This window comes from Sylvia atricapilla, chromosome 1 (genome assembly GCF_009819655.1).
Source record: "Sylvia atricapilla isolate bSylAtr1 chromosome 1, bSylAtr1.pri, whole genome shotgun sequence".
NCBI classification, from domain to species: domain Eukaryota; kingdom Metazoa; phylum Chordata; class Aves; order Passeriformes; family Sylviidae; genus Sylvia; species Sylvia atricapilla.
The window spans coordinates 131498955-131517861 of record NC_089140.1 but is presented as its reverse complement, the minus strand read 5'-3'; the positions used below and the strand labels follow the sequence as shown (position 1 = coordinate 131517861).

Below are 18907 nucleotides of genomic sequence, written 5' to 3'. Positions count from 1 at the left end.
GTGCAGGTTCTTCCAGTTCTCAGCACATCACTTCTACAGGTCATAAAACAAACCCAGATACAGCAAAAATGCAAAGATCCTGAAAAAAACTGTAATAAATACATAAAATTTACAACCAAAAGGGTAAGAAAGCATTCTTACTTTTTCTTGAAAACAAGCTGAAATTAAAATTCTGTTACTGAACACCAGAAAGGAAAACCTAATGTATTTAATTACAACTGTTCTAAATTAAAACTCAAGCAGAAGATTCATTCCAAAGCAATTTTAAACATACTTATTTGTATTCTAATAAAACTTCATTTTGGAAGTCTGCTGGGGGAGCATGTCCAAGCTTACAGGAAAAAAAAAAAAAAAAGAGAACTCAAGATTGTCTGTAACAGCTGCTTCCCTTGTCCTATGAGCTTTTCAGGAATCCCACCAAATTTCCCATCTGGATCTATAACCATAAAGCTCAGACCCAGAATGTGCTGGCAGTAGGATCTCAGTCACCAATGGCAAGGAAAAGGAAAGCCAGTCTCTCAGTGGCTGGTTTTGCTATGTTAGCTTAAGTTGCAAATTGGCTGGAAGTCCTTTGGAGATTACCGTAATCTTATTTTTCAAGATATTCTGGTGGATGTGGAATTTTGTGACAAAGAATCTCACATGGAACTTGTCCAACATCAACTAGAAAATCATACACATTTTTTAAGGCTAGGAATTTAAAATAAAAAAACCCTCTATGGAATTACATGAGTTAAAAAAGTAAGTTGTTAAGACAGGAAAGAACCACGTGATCTTATACATGAAGACTAGAGTCTATTTCTGTGCACTCCTGTGACTCCTTGTCATTTTATCATTTCTTTGGTTAGAACTGTTTTTCCTGCCCTTTATTTTTTAATGATAAACCGGAATTTATTATTGATCACATCTTTTTCCTGCATGCTCTCCACCAGAGTGAGCTTATCTGCCCTCCTGGCCTTGCATCAATACATCACTTATAAAGCTCAGTCTGTGTGCCATCCTCATGCAGCCTTATCTACAGTTTCCCTACTTTCAGAAAAATCTGACTCCTTTCCAATTTTTCTGAAAATTAAACCCAAAGTAGTTATTTACAGATGATTCTGCCTGTTTTTCTATATCACTTTTAGGAAACCATTCCTAAATTCAGATAGGAATCATATCTTAGGAACCATAAAATTATGCACACATTTAATAAAAATCAGATTGCTTCTGCATGAATTAGATAGAAAGGACTTTTATATGAAAATAAATAGCTATATGTATAGGCAAAGAGTCATTTACAAGCAGAAATGATTCTAAATCCACAAAATTACTTCTGAAAACTTGCTCTTGGCCATCCAACCTTATTCCTGTGTTCGGAAGCTGAAATCTGCTAAATAGCCTGTAAAAATCTAGTTTTAAACTACTTGTATTAATTTTTAAGTATAAAAAAGTATATTAAAACCAAAATAAAAATTTAAAATCATCATAAATTACCGATTAACCCCCCAATTTTATATTTGAAAATGAGAAAATTTAAAATAGCAGGCAAGTGCATGCATGCTTTGTCTTTCAACCTTGTTTAACCAGAGAGTGGGGCTTTGTGTGCCCATATACAGTACCAAATAAAAGAGACTTAGCTGAAATATCTCATCCTCAAAATTCAGCTGGTTTTAGTTATAGAAGTGCAAAAACCAGTTCAGAATCAATAGGAAATGTTCTACTTTATCCCTCTCTAATTTAGAAATGTCTAAGCTGGTTTTACTCAAGCTTTGTAAAAATACAAACAAAAGAAGTTTAGAAAAAAAAAAGAAAAAAAACCTCACCACCACCACCAAAAAAACACCCTACACCAAAAAAACACCACCCAAACAGAACCTCCCATTGCCTATAGAGACTGACAAGCTGAAGTCTCAGCCCTGGAGTTATTTTTATGGACAGACAGTAAATCACTTGGAGAAGAGAAGAGCTTATAATGGAAGCAAAGGTCCACAGTAACCAGACAGTAACTACAGTGTAACAACAGTAATACACATTTCAAATGTGTAATCCAAAACTCCAGGGAAATGTGCTTGTAATGTAAAGCAAAACCAGTATTAAATAATTTGATTCAGGTATACTGTGCATGCTTTCTGCACTGTTTGTGCTATGTAATTTCAGAAAAGAGTAAGTTCTTTAAAAAATCCTTACCTACTGGCCATGTTCCACTCAAGTGCTGGATTTTGAGAATTTCTCTCAGTCTCTGTCAAAATCCCTCCTTTTCCATTTTCTTTCTCTGGTTTCAACTGATTCCAATAAGCAGTACCAATGTTGATAGACTGAAGATCTATTTGATATTGTCTGTCCTCAACCTCTGATCCAGGGTCTCGAAGAATTCCTAGATTTAGTGCCCTTCTGTAATGTCAAAAAAAACCAAAAAGAAATCACTAAAGGTCAAAATCAGACCAATCTTATTTGTTAAGATCCAAATTACCAAAATGAAGGTATCAATTTTGCCATGTTTGTCAACACAAAGCATTATTTTCATTTCAAATCTTCAAAAATACCCATCTGCCTCTTTCCTATGGAATTCAGTGGGAGATCTGCAAATGAATATATTCCTATATTTAGCGAGGTGTACCGAAGTTGATACAAGATCAACGCATCAACTTCATTGCAATTCCAATCAGATCCACACGAGCAGTCTTGTGGGGAAGCAGGATGGATTCACATCTACTGAATGGATAAAGGATGTCATATTTAAGTCCTCTGAAAGAACAGCTACACATCAGTATAACCAATTATCCCACTGTTCCAATTCATCAAAGAACAAAAATTAAAAATAATATTCCAAGCTGATAGAAAACCAATTCAATCTTTTGACCACTGTATTTCAGCACAGAGCTTTTTAAAGAAAATTCTTCTAACAAGTGAGAAAAAAGCATTTTTGGGTGAACTACATTCCTTGTGGATTCCTTTAAAGTCTACTACATTAGATTTTACAAAGTATTTCAGTCTTGAGCTGAGTTTTGGAAACAGTCAGACTCAACTTCAACAAAACCTTCAAGAGCTATTACATGAGTGGGGGCTGCTGAGCCCATTTGATTTTACCTGTGACCAGTAACCGAGGAGTCTCCTACTGCCACTCGCCTTCTGCTAATGGGCACTGGGAAATAGTAAAAAAAATTATCTTGCCTTTCTATACTGGGAACAATACAGCCTGCTGTGCACTGCTCATTTGATTTTATAATAAAAACTCACCATTATATTATCACTGTTTTCCCAAATAAGGGAGCAAGGGGATTTAACTTTTCCCCTTCAACCTATGATCCTAAGTTTTAGTCCCATTTTTATTGATTTCATACATCAGCATTGAAGCTTAAGCTTCTTACTTGCATATGACATTCATTTTACTGTTCTGCTGAAGGTTGTTGTCTTGGGCCAGAATGATTTAGTATACAGCTGCTGTCTTCACATGGAAGTTAGTAATTCTGCAATTTGTGTGAATTTGATGCTCATAATCTAAACATAAATAACTATTAAAGTAGCACATCCCAAACTGCAAACTCAGAGTACAGGTATGGAAACTATAGATATGCAATCTGTTTTGAAGTGCAATCCCAGTGCTGCCCAAATCCAAGTAACAGTTGAAACTGCTAATACACTGCATTGTCATCAATGGAGCATGTTAGCAATTAAGAAAATTAAGTAATTAATCATATGTACCCACAGAGGCATGTGGATGACAGGAAAGCCATTTTGATCAAGTCATTCCTGGTGAGGCAGTGTGATGGCATTGTTCAGTAGCCCCTATAACTTTCTTAACGCTTAGTAGAAACACACTGAAAATCTGTTATGTCACTAGTGGTATTTCAAAATTAAATGTGGTTTCTTAAAACTTAGGAATGTGTTTGTCAACTTTCCACACACAGAGACCTAACCACAACCACTGTGCCTTTTATTATTCTTTCTAAGGCACTATTTCATCAATACAAATGCAGTTTTTCTTAAAAAAAAAAAAAAAAATCCCAACACAGTAGATAATTGTATGATTCAATGTCTATTTTCATATTTTGTCTAATTCCAAGTAAATACTGGAATATTTGTTTTGTGAAATATTACTTAAAATAAATTACATATTTTTGGAAATCTGCTTATGGATATAAAACAGAATATGATACTAATTTCACATGCATAATGGATTGTGCTCCTCTGTATTTCACAGTGATCATTGTACATTTCTTCTTTTATGAGCAGTTTGATAACTTGCAATAGGCTCACCTACATATTCCTTAGACTCATTCAGCATAACCATGACCTTGTGAACCAAATTCCTTGAGCACAATGTGCCTGTATTGACTAATATGAAACTCCCCACTGTGACAATGGTTTTCTTACCCTCACAAATTTACTTTTTAAACCTAAACCACAACAAAATCACTCTTTGGCAAAAATCTTTAGGTGCAGCAAAATATACAAGGGTATTATTTAAACACAAGGTACTCATGTATTGCATAGCTGGTGTAAGATTTGTCCACTGCATCTTTTTTCTTTAATGTACTTTGGGATATTACAGCCTAATTCTTCAATATTTTCAAGCTGATATACAAGTTTAAATTTGCATTCTGTTCCTACTATTAGCAATCTCCTATATGTAATACAAAACTCTTCTGATCCTTCAGATACACTTTTGAAATCTAAGCAAACTGTGTTTCTATAGATAACCCATTTCAAGAAACACGTATTTTACACACACATGTTAAAATACAAGGATTAGTAACTAATGCCTTGATGTGTTGATGAAGCACATTATGGCTTTCAGAAAGTGCATCATGCCAGTTTTACACAAGGATCAAAATAAAGCCTTTTCCCAAACAAGTAATACGCATACAGGCATTTACAAAACCCCTTATTTCTAATTTCCCATATCAACAATTTACACACAGGAATTTACATAAGCACCCCTTTCTGGTTTTCCATATCAACAATTTTCCTAAGTATGCCTCCAATTTATTAGTTGTATACTTCCTGGAAGGATGAAGGTATGTTAAACCACAGCAAACTTAGCCTAATCTTAAGTACACATCCTTTGTATGAACTCCCAACCCTTTGAAATCCTTGCAGCAAATAAATTCAGGAAAACAGAATAAACCGAATTCATGGCTTCTCTATCTCTAGCATAAGTGATGTTTTATCAGCTGAAATCTACCGCAGGGACTACGATTTTAATTGCTTCCCTCTTCTGAAAACAACTTCACTGTCCCATCTGAATCGTTCGGCAGGTGGTGCAGAATACAACAACTGGTCAACAATCCAGTAAGATCACAACCAACCAAAGACAACCATAAGCATACAACAGGAAACACAGGTTTAAAGTATTTTCTTTTTTAAAATTGATTTAGCCTGGGTCAGGCTTTTTGCATGTTTTTTCAAGAAGCAGTTCATGTTAAACCAGTTACTACATGCTGCTGAATAAGCATAATTCTGAGACCCACAGTAATGAAGTTAAATTTAATCACTTACAGCTCATCTGAGACCTACAAAAAGTTAAACAAGCCAGGAAAATGGCAGTTGAAGACTATACATTATGTAATAATTAAAAAATACTTGCAGACTTTACATACAACATCTAGTTTTTATTAGTACTTACTGGATCCCTGTGTGCACTGATTTCTGCTTCCAGGCACAGAGATAACAAACCTATCTACCCAAATTTCAATTATCAAAGATTTTGCCTGGTGGTAAAACATCCTCCCTGTCCTAATTTAAAAAGGAAACAGACAGCAAGCTTGGATAAATATATGTCTCTATTTGATAGAGGTAAAATCTGCGGCATATATGTAAAAGGACCCCTTCCTCTTCTGCTTAGCTTGTGAAGCCACATGCTAGATGTAGTCTGAAAGCGCCTCACGTATGCATGAGATGTGATTGAATACTGTAGAAACCATAGCAGTATGTATCACTGACCTAATGCACTTCACTGCCTTTTCCCCAATTCAATTCAATAAAGTTTCCTCCTCACAAAGCCATTGAATGTATTGTACCCAACAGGGAAACTGAAGCAAGTTTCTTAGGGACACAATGGACTACATCTGGAATGAGATGCTCTGGATGTTAATAAGGGCACAGAACAAAAACGTGGCAAACCAAGAGAACCTATGACAACAACACTGGCCTTTGAGAATGCTAATCTTCTATAAGTAAAACCTCAAGACAGGAATCAGCTTTTCAAAGGCAACCACTTCTCATCTTTTTAAAATTACACCAAATAGATGATAGAATAGATGTCTTTTTGTCACAGAGAAGTTAACACTTGAGCCCTTGGGAGAGAAACAGAACTTCCCCAACATTACACAACATATAGAGACATTATCTTAGTACTAAAATAAAAAATATCCTATAGCATGACTTCTCATGATGGAACTCCTGTATGTGTCTAAATTTGGAGATATTAAAACCACTTATTTGTAAGGAAGAGGGAAAGAAGAATGAGAAGTTAAGCAGAAAGAAAAGGAGGGAGAGCCTACTGCAAGTTATCACTGGGCAAGAGGAAGAATTATGGGATCAGGGCACTAAGGCTGAAATTAAAGAAAAGTAGGTAAGAACATTCTAACGTTACAAGAAGAGAGAAGGAGACATCCTTAGCCAAGAAGAGAAGGTCCTCCCATGATCCTGGGTACACATATTGCCATACTGGGTGATACACGTCCTCCAGGACAAGAGTATGCTCACCTTCGCTTTCCCACCCTGCAATCCTAGGAAGACGTGTGGTGTGACCAACAGTGGTTTGTGACTGCCAGGATGTTGGAAACAATTTATTTTAGTCTGGATGAGTAGAGCAGCCTTTCAAATGCCATCAATAGTAAACTCCAATTCTCACAGATTCTGGTTGTTTTCCCCTATGGAACTATGCCACACATGACTGGCTTTATTGGCAGTCCTTCTCCCTTCTCCAGCTCAGCCTCAGATTACCACAACTGCTGTCCCATCTTCATAACTGCTAGCAGCATACTCTGGATTGGGTACCTGCAATGTTTTATTCAATGAAAATATAAACTGAGTACAGTAAGGCTACTTTGCTTAATGCTTTTCTGATTAGCAAGTGATACTATTCATTACAGGAATGTTTAATAATGAAAACTCAATTCTGTCTGACTAGCCCTAGTGTTGTGATTTGCACAGCCAGATACATCCACATTATCTACAGAAGATAATACATGACAGATGTCCTATAAGTCAGAGTGGTTATGGTACCTGGGTTCATCCTCATATGTGTAGGACTCTTGTTTAAAGAAAACATCAGTGATAACTCTGTGAGCAAAATAAAAATGACTCATCACTTCTTAACATTTACATAGGAGACAAATACACCACATCTGAATGCAAAGGAAAAAGTTGTTAATTGTACTCTAACTGAATATGTCTTGTAGTCAACAACACTCCTAAGTTTTAACTTCATAGTGATTTGTAGCGTTTACATTTTTGTACATAGGCATAACTCAGCTGAGAGGTAGATTACTTGTGTATTTAGTATGCTGAAAAATAAAAAAGCCAATAACTGAAACATAAGCAAATTTTTCTTCTGATTGCACTAGACTACTTCAAACAATAGCTACAGGGATGCAAAAATACAAGTGTAACAAGTAACTTCCCTCTTCTTCAACTTAATGTTGGATAAATGTCTGACTTCTATCTCTTGGGCACTGGTTCCTTGTTTGCTCTGTATATCTACAGAGGTAAGTATCACTGAGAAGAGAGGAACTGGTGTAAGTGTTAAAAAAGTTAACGCAGAGGATAAGACAACAAATAGCTATAAAGGTATCATTAGGTAGCTGTCATAGCTATCATTAGGTAACACATTGAATACCACGTGGGAAACCAGTACTTTCAAATCACAAAAAAACGACAACAAAAGAAGATGATTCAGTTATGGAAAAGCATGCCCTAAACCAGGATTCAATACATGAAATGCCAAAGAAAAAAACAACTGGATGTATAGAACAAATCGTCTACACTTATTATCATCTAGAACAGTTAATCACATAAAAGAGCACTAAGATTTTAGTTGATGTTAACATGTCTTTTAACATGACTCTGTGTCAGAGTCTGGAATAAGCATGTGTTAAATACATGTTTAGAATATTCAACCTTGAAAAGGTGTTTGAATTCACTTCGAGATCTAAATACTTCAAGCACAGTACAGAATCTACTACTATGACAATTGTGGCTCCTGACAGAGAATGACATTAAAAGGAGGTATTCAGGATTGTCAACAAAGCCATCAGTGTACTCTACCTACATGTGTTTCCCCTAAACAGATTCAAGCTAGGTATTAAATAGTCACATTTGAGACATGCAGATGGGATAGTTAGAAACACAGTTACCTCCTCTGCTTCTAGACTTCTCTAGCTGCGCAGAAATAACTGTTCTACAGAAAATAACGACAGTAATAACCAAATTTTTTCTAAAATATCTAAATATACTATTTTCTTTTACTAATATTTTCCAGCACAGCTTTTTCTTGCCAAGCTGAAGCAAACAGGTCTTCCCTTACAATTGTATTGTAGCTTTTTCGTAAAAACAGACAACACAGAAAAAAACCCCTCAGTTCTTAAACAAATTGCTCAGAGATGAAAAACTGTAAAATTACAATCACATTTCTCTAACTACTGTGTGTCCTCTATTTGACCAGTTTCATCAATTGCAACTACTGAGTCATACAGGTATTTATTGAATCCCAAACCATTACTTCATAAAAGGACTGACGTTTATTGAGCTACCATAATGCAAGAGAAGAGAGATTTGGTTTTGAACACAGAAGAAGAAATCTGGCAAATGGAAGTCGACGGTTTGTGCCTATTGTGCATGTGTGGTTGACACCCTCTCAAAAGGAGCAGAAAACACTGTCTCGGATAGAACTGGAGGCGCCAAGTCTAACTGGATGCACGGGTGTGCAGAGGAGCAGAGTCTGCCAGGTCTCCGTATGTTGAACACAAGAATGTCTGAGGCTCAGCAGAGCCCTTTGGCTGGTCTGCCATGGGCCTGCAAGACGTGCTTCCACCTGCAAGGCTAGAACATGCCAAAGGAAAACAGGAGAGGCAGGCTTCATTCCTCTTCTCTCTAAACTTGCTTAGAACGTACCTCTAAACAACAAAATCAACCTCTTCAAAAGTCTACTAATTTATACTGTGGGCATTAAGCCAGAATGATTTTGTGAATGTAAGGAATTGCATAGAAAACATTTTGAGAGTATTCTGAGAATGCTAAGTTATAAAATATGGATAAAAATTAACAACTGCAATTTTTAATTGATATACTATTTATGTGACTACTTAAATATTTTTAATCTGAAACCCAATAGGTACCTATACAAAGGAACAAAAAACCCAAACAACACCTCGTCATGCTCATTAATTACAGTGGTGGTGCCAGGTGGGTGCTACTTTAATTCCATTTGCTATCCATTTAGGAAGGCCAGATTTTAATGAACTGGGCCACACCAAGGTCAGGACTGGTAGCAGTGCATTTATCATATAAAAGCTACTAAATACATGAAAGGAATTACAGTAGATCACATACATCAAAAATTTTGGCCCTTTTCTTCCTTTCTTAGTCCTGTGGGCAGGAATTGCTCTACCAATCCTGTGAGGTGACCAGACATTTAGAAGTAGTCCCATGCCACAAGGGCTGTGGTACAGTAATTGCCTGCAAAGAAGCTGAAGAATTTCTGCAGAGCACTTGTCTTCAAGAGTTGTCTCTGGAATACAATATCAATGACCCTATGACCACAAGGTACAGTATTAGCAAACTATGAAGTAATTTTGGTCTCTCTAAAAAGAAGTGTAAAATGAAACAAAGCTGAAGTTTGTAGTTCTGTATTTAGATGTCATCTGTTTAACTACTTCTATAATTTTTATGGCTTAAATTCCTCAACAAAAATAACAGCAGGAGCAAGTCTGAACTTTTAAAAATCAGTTTTTCATTTTTATACTGTTTAATGTTTAGACAGTTTGAGGAATCTCTTTATACTTTTGAAACATTCACTCAAATTCAGGGAGCAGAGTATAAATATACACTTGACAGACTGTATAAATGATAAGTATGCACAATTCCAATGGAAGGTCTGTATGATATTTTTGGATGCCAAATGTTCCTTGAAAAAGAACAAGAGGAATATAGTTTCTCTAAACAGTGGAAGTTTGGGGAGGGGACTAGCAAAAAAGGCAAAATACAATATAATCCAAAGACTCTAATCCTTCTGTTTTCTGGTAGAAATAATTTTATCTCAAAACTTAATGCTGTCTGAAATGAAAAGATCTTTCATTTCAAATTTTTAAATATTTTGTGTCTACTTGCTTAACCCAGATAAATAATCTTGTGATTTCCCCATTGTTTTAAGCCTGCATTTCTCTTTGGTTTAATTGATTAATCTAGTTAAGGGGTACAGTATCTCAGTCTTTCCAGATGTTCTATAAATTCACCTGGAAATACCTAGGTGAAGTTTCACTGAACACAGCCCTCACATTTGACTTCTCTAAATGCTGCAGTACAATCTGGTATAAGGAACAGGCTGGAAGGCAAACTGTCCTCAGTGTGTTTCATAAGCTGATGTAGGACAGGATTTCTTTTTGCTACTATGTCAGTATATCAAAATCATACCTGGACATCAATCGAATTGTATCTGCGACAGAAGAACATTACAAATAAATGAATACCAGCTTTTCCTTTATATTAAACAATGTGTATTAATGCATACTTTCAGCATGTCTACTGCAGTAGATAATGCTTATAGCATGGATAATATAAGAAACTACTCCAAAATATGAATATTTAACTTTCCAAGTCAATTCACATTTATCTTTGGCACCAATTACATTAGTTTCTCAAGATGCTACTTGTATTTTCTTCTTCTTCTTATAGAATAATCATATTCATAATGGCAAGCTGGAATTATTTTTGAAATACTGTATATGATATTGTAAAATATGTCAATAACACATTATTAAAAATAACTTTCCTTTTATTCTTCTTTCCTGAAATCCTGGCACTACTTTGTCTATTTCAATATCCCTTGAACTCTCCTGATATAAAACCTCACTCCACAGTACTTATGAAATATATTATCTGTCATGTTAAAGCCAGTATTTTTTCTTCCCTAAAACCCCCTTAGACTACTGTTAATTGACTATTTGCACTTCATAAGTCAGTATGAGTCTATGCCTAAAAAAATACATTGAAGGGGAGTTTTACTTCTAAATACACATTTGAAGGAGGGCAAAGAGAGAAACAAAAAAGATGCAAATCTAATCAAAATATCCTGTGTACTCACAATATTGACCCTGAAGACTACATATTCCAGTGTCAGGTAGTTCAGTGACTCTATGATGCAGCACAAATATTTAAATCGTGGTGGTTACTAAGAAAACTTAAGAGTTTTATTTCTCCGCCTGGAGCTAAGAAAAACAATTGCAAGGACACTGCACAGATACAAACACACAAATACACTGTCCATTTGGGAAACAGCCAATTCCATCATCTGTAGTTTGAGTCAAGTTTAGTAAATATAATGGGATACACTCTTATGAGCTGCAATGTGTAAAAAATAGTACATGTAGATTTTAAAAATTATTTTTGGAAAACAACTTCAATAACATTTGTAGTTACATAATATATCCGGCATTTTTTACTATGCCAAAAACATGGAAATATCAACCAATGAAGCTGACTGAATGCAGTGTGTCAAAAAAGATATGCCAGAGAATTGCATTCCTCTGTATTTTTCTTGAATACATATATGCACATATTTGTACATTTCCAAACTTTCAAAGTTTCCAATTTCCTTCACAGCTGGATTTCTTAATCTACAATTTCTTCCTGTTTCTTGAAAAACTGTCACATACAAAGATTAAATAATACTGTTCAATAGTTACACAATTTTGGTTATCAGAAAGAGTTCAAACCTCTTCTGTTCCTATCCTGCAAGTACAGGGCATATCTATTTGTGGATACTCCTATGTTCTATTTGTACCACCTCCACACCCATTTTTTTTTTTTTTAGTCCTCAAGAACACAAAATACCAAGCCAGAAAACAGGAGTAGCTGTGATTTATGCCAATCATTTACATTGAAGTTAACAGGGATGCCTGATTCTATCTCTGTATTTTATTACTCTCAACCTGCACTTGTGTTAGCCATTAACATACCAGTGCTGGCCATTGCCTTCCCACAGAAAAAAACCCAAAACCCTAGCAACAAAAATATCAATGGGCATGAAAAATGTTTTGAGAGGCTGAAGAATTGTACATTTGTCTTTGTGTCCAGCAACTAATAAAGCCCATAAGATTATAAACCAACTCTTTAAAAAATGTGCTGGATTTTTTTGTTCTTCAGAAAAAAAAAAAAAAAAAAAAAGAGAACAGCTTCTGAAACGCAACACAAATCCACTGTACACGGCTTTTTAATTTCTTTTTTTTTCTTTACTGCAGTGTAATCAGCTTTAATAGCACAGTAAGACCTTAAACATAACAAACATTAAGCATGACTTTTGACTGTACTTAAGGTGGTTGAGCTAAGTCAAACTATATTGGAAAAGTCAGTTAAGAGCTAGGAACCATGCTCACTTGAACAGTAAAATTGGAGTTGCTCAGGATAACAGTAACATGGATTTAATTTTGCCATGAGAGCTTGGAAGAGCATCCCATAGAGAAATATGCTAAAATAACATGTTACGATTCTGTATATTTCTGATAATCCTTTTTGTTAAATAATTGAAAACCAAAGTTGAAATACTTACAAGCATTAAATGAAAGACACTGGCAAACAGTTTTGTAGAAGAAAGAAAACTTCTATCCAAAATGTAGTTTAAGAACTGTGGTATGAATTTGTCATAGATAAAACCCTGTGAGGGACATCAGAGAACCCACAAGTATTTATGGAATGAACCGCAATCTGTATACAGAAGTTAACAAATGTTTCATTACAAACGGGATATGCTTTTCTCAGTAACAGAAGCACACAACTTGCATTACAGTTACCTTGAGATCCTGCTAGAAAGAAAAGAAATCTGCTTTATATAATATTGGAAAATACTTTTCACCAAAAAGCATTTGTTGAAACCGTATCTGATGGAAATTATATTTACTCAAAAACAGTTAAGCAAAAAACTGTATAGAATAAAGGGTTTTAAAAGATCTCCTCAGTTATTTTAGAATAAATTGCTTACTGCAGCCAAGACTTTAGATGTTAATTTTCAGTATATAAGACAGAAAAGCAACCTTGATACATGAATTCAATAATATATTTTAAGAATCAGCAAAGTAAAATCTGGGAAGAAACTGTAAGGGTTTGTGTAAAGCAAAGGAACATGACTTAAGTAATTCATACAGAGGAGAAGAACCATTCCAGCTCTTAATGTGGCACTAATTTCTAAGAATGAGCCATGTTAACAGAAACCCAAACACTTCAGCTCATTCCTCCCTGTATTTTTCAATAATAGGCACAACATAAATACATATATATATATATATATATATATATACTTGTTCAGGAAAAAGAAAGATTAAAGGAATGTAACTTGAAGAAATGTAAAACCTTCAATAATGTTGCTTTGTAACATAAAACATGAAACACAAAACGCAACTCATATAAAAAATAACTTCATCTTTCAGATTACTTTTTATTTCCCAGTTTTATCTGAAAAATTTTTCATTGCATTAAAGTCGTTGAGTACACAAACTGTGAAAGGTATTCTGGAATTTTTAAGTGGTATTTAATCTGTTTTTTCTTTGTCTCTGTGCCTTTTCTTGTTTACCTTTTTAAACTGTTACAGTCTATTCAATAATGTTAATACTGAATCTGAGAACTATTTAAAAATTCTTCATACACAGTGTCAAATTCAGTGCTGTTTCAAAAGCCCAGATCATGGCAGATTAATCTGATCCAAGCCCAGACTGATAATATACACCTTTTTGCCAGGGCTAACCCTTGTGTCCCTATACAATAAATAGGCTCAGGAACATTACTGAAAACAATTGCCTGGTGGTGCCAACATTTTTTATTTCTTTCAGGTCCCTCAGCCTGTTCCTTATACACGAATACAAACAGAAACATCATGAAGAAGTAGATCTTAAAAGAGTTCAAATTTAGATTTACAATTAAAATGGGCAGAAAGCTCATTGCCCAATGACTGTGGATAAAGTAATGTTAAAAATTTGACATTGCATTGATTCCCCTGGGCTACCCCAAGGCAGCCCAGGGCCACACTCTACTCCTTTAGTCCCCTCACTGGGCATGGTTGGTCTGCACATCACTTGCTTGGATGGGAGGGTGAGAGACTTCTCTACTCAAAGAACTCTTCAAATATCTGACATGTTTTCTCTTCCCTATGGTAAAACAAGAATTGCTTTAGGGAGGAATTAACAGTTTGGAAAATATTTTCAAATGGGAGAAAGGGCCATTATTATAGTTAAGGAAAGCAAATAGTTACAGACTTGATTCCAATGAAGGAGGTAGATTTCAGTGCTGTTTAAAGACCGACATGAGATTTCTGAAGGGTTCATTCAAAATGTGCAAGCATAGAGGGAAAAAAAAAAAAAGAAAAGAAATTATGCTTCATAGGGAAAAGATGAGAACAACTGCAATAAGCTTAGGTCTCAAAAGAAAAACACCCTTATGCATAAAAGGCATTTTGAACTTTAGGATTAGGAAATATCAAGGCAAGAAGATCAAGAATTGGAGCATTCGCATATATAGAATACAACAAAAAGTTTAAAAGGATTAGAACTAACCAAAAAACCCAAACAATTTGTTTGATTTTATTTTGACTGGCTTTACCACAGCAGAACTGCAGTTTTTTGGGAAAAAGAAGGAAACTGAAAAAATCCATGTTAAACAGTGTGTCAAACTAGCACAAATGAAAGAAATCCTAATCTCTCCTTCACTCAGCCACCATAAACATATTACAGATTTCAAAACTGAGTTGTATGAATTTCACATGGCAAGCTCTGCATATACCACACAGAAAATACTGATTAACTGTGTTAAAACATTATTTGAGACAGCAAGAAGTATCAGAAGACCAAGGAAACTCTGAATTCAGGGTGTTGTGTTTCTCTAACTTAACCTTGACTTTGCAGAAGATACAACAGTAGTTAAGATCACACACAGCTGAGAAATCTTTTTATAGGACAAAGTATAGCACATGAGCAAAGCAGAGACAGCAATGCCCTTGTGAAAGTTTTACTTTAAAAGTGCTTCTGACCTTAAGCTGTTTAACGATGGCATCAAAACAAAGAAATGGAGTACATGCTACGGAGCTACAATGAATCATATAAAGTACATGGACTTTGTAGACTCCATTGTGAAGAGGCGCATCCCTGATGCCTGGCTCTTAAGTTCACAGCTAAACTGTCAACCTGAGAAATTCCTGCTCTGAACACACAATCCAGTTTAAAGGGAGTCTGGAAACTCAGTCCCAACTTAGTTCTACATCACACAGAGGTGACAGAATGAATGATAGCTGAATAATGAAACAATGAATGATACCTCAATAATGAAACAATCTCAACCACACTAAATCCAAATGCTTTGTGCATTAAGTAGGACAGTTAAGCACTAACCATGACTGGCTTGCACACACACATCATATTTGCCACTGAACTGGTCCCCAGCACCAGAGGAGACGACTGCAGTGTCCTGCACAGCTGAAGAATGGGCACCTGCACAAGGTGCCCAAGGTCAGTGGTTCTCCTCACCGTGTCTCAACACTGGAGCCCCTCCCAAACACGTGAGCAAGTATCTATGGTCTTCCAGATCAAATCTGAACAGTTTTGAGAGATTTATGAAGCTGTTCCTTGAAATCTCCATCTGCCCCTAAAACAGAGTTTTAGCCACACAAAAACACATCCGTATGAATCTCCATGAAAGTAAGTTCATTCCTCCTCCCCACCCTTCCACAACAAGGACTGGGATGCAGCCAGTGACAAGAACTCAGTTGTGCCAACACCTCAGCCAAGCCAGAAGCAGAAAGGAAGAGCTTTGCAGACAAAATGTATATTAAGTCCTCGAAACAAAGTTGAAAGCAACAATAAATCATTGAGGAAGGTCACTGTTTTTTTATATTAAAATATTTTTAATATATGCACTGTTTAAGACTTACTAGACTTAAAAAATACCTTTATCAATTCTATGTGTTTCAACTTAGATCTGTTTAAATTAATTGGTTATTCATTTAAATTCCTTCGTTATCGATAGATACTTGTTTTTCTTTTCTCCGTAACACATTTAATAAGGTTTCCAAAAATGCAGGCCTCATTAAACGACATAATTCCACTGCTCTTCGCTAGGAATGTTTCTATGAAGTATATTTCAATTTCTTTTCTATGAGAAACTGCACAAAGAAATTAAAACTTATTGTATGAATGAGGTTCTGTGTTACTAAGTGAAAGAAAATATATAAATTAGAGAGAACAGAGTAACAGAGTGGTTAAACAGAGTGGTTAAACTTATCAATTAAAGAGAAAAGTAAAGTTGTAAAAATTATTTTCTTATAAAATTTATTTTATTTTTACTCTTGCATTAAAAGGAAATGTATTTAAAATATATGTATTTAGGAAAACTAGTTATGTAGAAGATTCCTGTAGAACTCACACAGAAAATTCAAGTAAAAACAAGTTTCATAGTTAAAGCTGAACATTTTTAAAGCCGAATTCCAACTATAAATTTAGTTTTGAATAGCTTTTGGTATTAGATAATTAACAAGCTACATTTCTGAAACTAAATGGGCAGTTCCAGCTGTTATTTTACAATTAGTTTCCACTGAGAGTTTTAAATTAATAACTGCTGCAATAGCCTCAAACATGCCAATGCTAATTAGGAGTGGTGTTCGCATGTAATGCTATCCATATATATGAATATTTTACTGGGCGAAAGGTCTAAGCAGACTTTTTTTTGTCTCTCTGCTAAATACAGAAGAAGAGAGAAATGTAAAGCAGGAAAAGACTTTACTTCCAAGCCCTACTCCAGAGTAGTATAAGATTCTTATGGAAAATAAAGATGATTTTCCTAAGTCTTTAGACAACTTTATGCTAAAAAAAATGTGTTCAAGTATCATAGCAAAGAACAATATTTAGAACTTGCTATTTAGTATGAATATTTTGATTTACACCCCAATTCAACAATGATTAATTCTAAAGATTATTAAATTAAAAAGAAACAAGATTGTATATTCAAATTATATGCAGAGAGAATCCTGTTTAAAAAAAAAATCTTCAGAAATAAAATCATCCTGGTTTGATATCTGAAAAAACTTAGTAAATAAAGTATGGAAGCAATTTCAAAATCTTTGCTGTTACAATTTTTTTTTCCTAACACAGAGAGATGAGAACTTAAAAGGATGCTAATGCAATCCCATTTCACAACTTACATGGAATAAAAGACATTCTTTTTAAAACACTAAGTATTTCTTAAACTTTTTTCCTCTATAACATAACCCTGCAGTTTTAATAATTTTGAAATTAGCAAAAAACCGCACTAGACATTTTACAATATACTAAAGCTGATATTTTTCCTAATTTCCTACTGTACATATGGACAATTTAATAAGCATCTCACATTTTCCTAAAAAATTACGTGCATACTTTTTTTTTCACTGATTATTTTTGTTGCCTTTATTCAAAGAAGAAGACACTCTGGTCAGCATTAGCTAATTCCCTTTTTGTCTACCAGATAAACCTCAATGAAATATTAAAAACTGAAAGAGGCAAAATAGAAAATAAGTCTTAAAAGAACCTTTGTAAAATAATCAACTCTCAAAAGGAAATTATGCATATTAGGTCCATATTCTGAGAAACATTTTGTTATCTTAATGCTAATTTTTATGCAAAACCAGAACAGTTTTAAACAGTTATTTGGTTTGAAAAGGAAAATATAGAAAATGAATTTTTTGAATACATAATAAACTTCTAGAAAAATCTAGGCTTTTAAAATAATAATTTCAAGGTATAGTTTTTCAAATATAACCATGTCAAAATATTTCTGAAGAGAAGATGCTTACAGATGTGGGTGCTGTTGAAAAGTTTTGAAAAGCATTTGATTTTCCAAACCACATTTGAAAGAAAAAGCAGATTTCCACACAGATTGCTGGCTATGTATGTGCTTCTTTCATGAATTCCTTGAATCATTTTTTCCTTCCCTTCACTCCAGCACTATCAGTACACACACAGAAAATTGTTTATTACTCCTCATTTCACTGATAGGTTTTTGTTAACCAATTATGGGTGTTAAATGATTATTACAGGGATGTTCTAGATGGACTTCCTTGAAATAAAGATAAATAGCAGCTATTCTATAAGGAAAACAGCTTTTTTTGCTATTTGCAAATGTTAGAGAGCTAAGCAGTGAAAAACAGTAAACTAAAATAATGAAAAGACTGTAATAAGAAAATACTTGTATTAATAAAAAGTTCAATGAATAAAAAAATCTACAGCTACCTTTTCATGAGTAAACTCTTTACATGTAATTTTTTGCGGGAAGGGGCAGGTCTAAAGAATTTCCATTTACATTCACAAATTGGAAACAGTCTAGGGACAGCTTTATGCTTTGATCTATGAAAGATCTACACATGAAAATGACCATAGAACACTCAAACCTGGACTATTAAGCTTTGATATATGACATGAATGAAATCCTTGGATCTCAAAAAACGATGAATCCAGAGCATGGACAACAATTAGGTTCTTTATTGTCCAAGTCAAGGAAAGCTTGGGATTCTGCTTACCTGAACGTGCAGAACTTGATAGTTTGGCAGTATTCCTGACTTTATAAGTAAGACTTTCACACAACAGACTCTATGCTCTGAGCTCTTTGTCAGCAATTTTATTTCTGCATTAACAACATTGCAATTCAACATTATTTTACCTTATCTGTTCATGGATACTCCCTAAAACTCTAT

The 18907-nt window shown here is 34.6% G+C and overlaps 1 protein-coding gene across 1 annotated transcript in view; it reads right to left on the bottom strand.

Annotated features, from left to right (window-relative positions):
* VPS13B (vacuolar protein sorting 13 homolog B) overlaps positions 1-18907 on the bottom strand; it is a 429788-nt gene that overhangs the window by 150542 nt on the left and 260339 nt on the right. The window contains exon 32 of the mRNA XM_066334019.1: positions 2170-2373. Within this exon, the coding sequence (XP_066190116.1) occupies positions 2170-2373 (204 nt within the window). The remainder of the gene's footprint in view (positions 1-2169; positions 2374-18907) is intronic.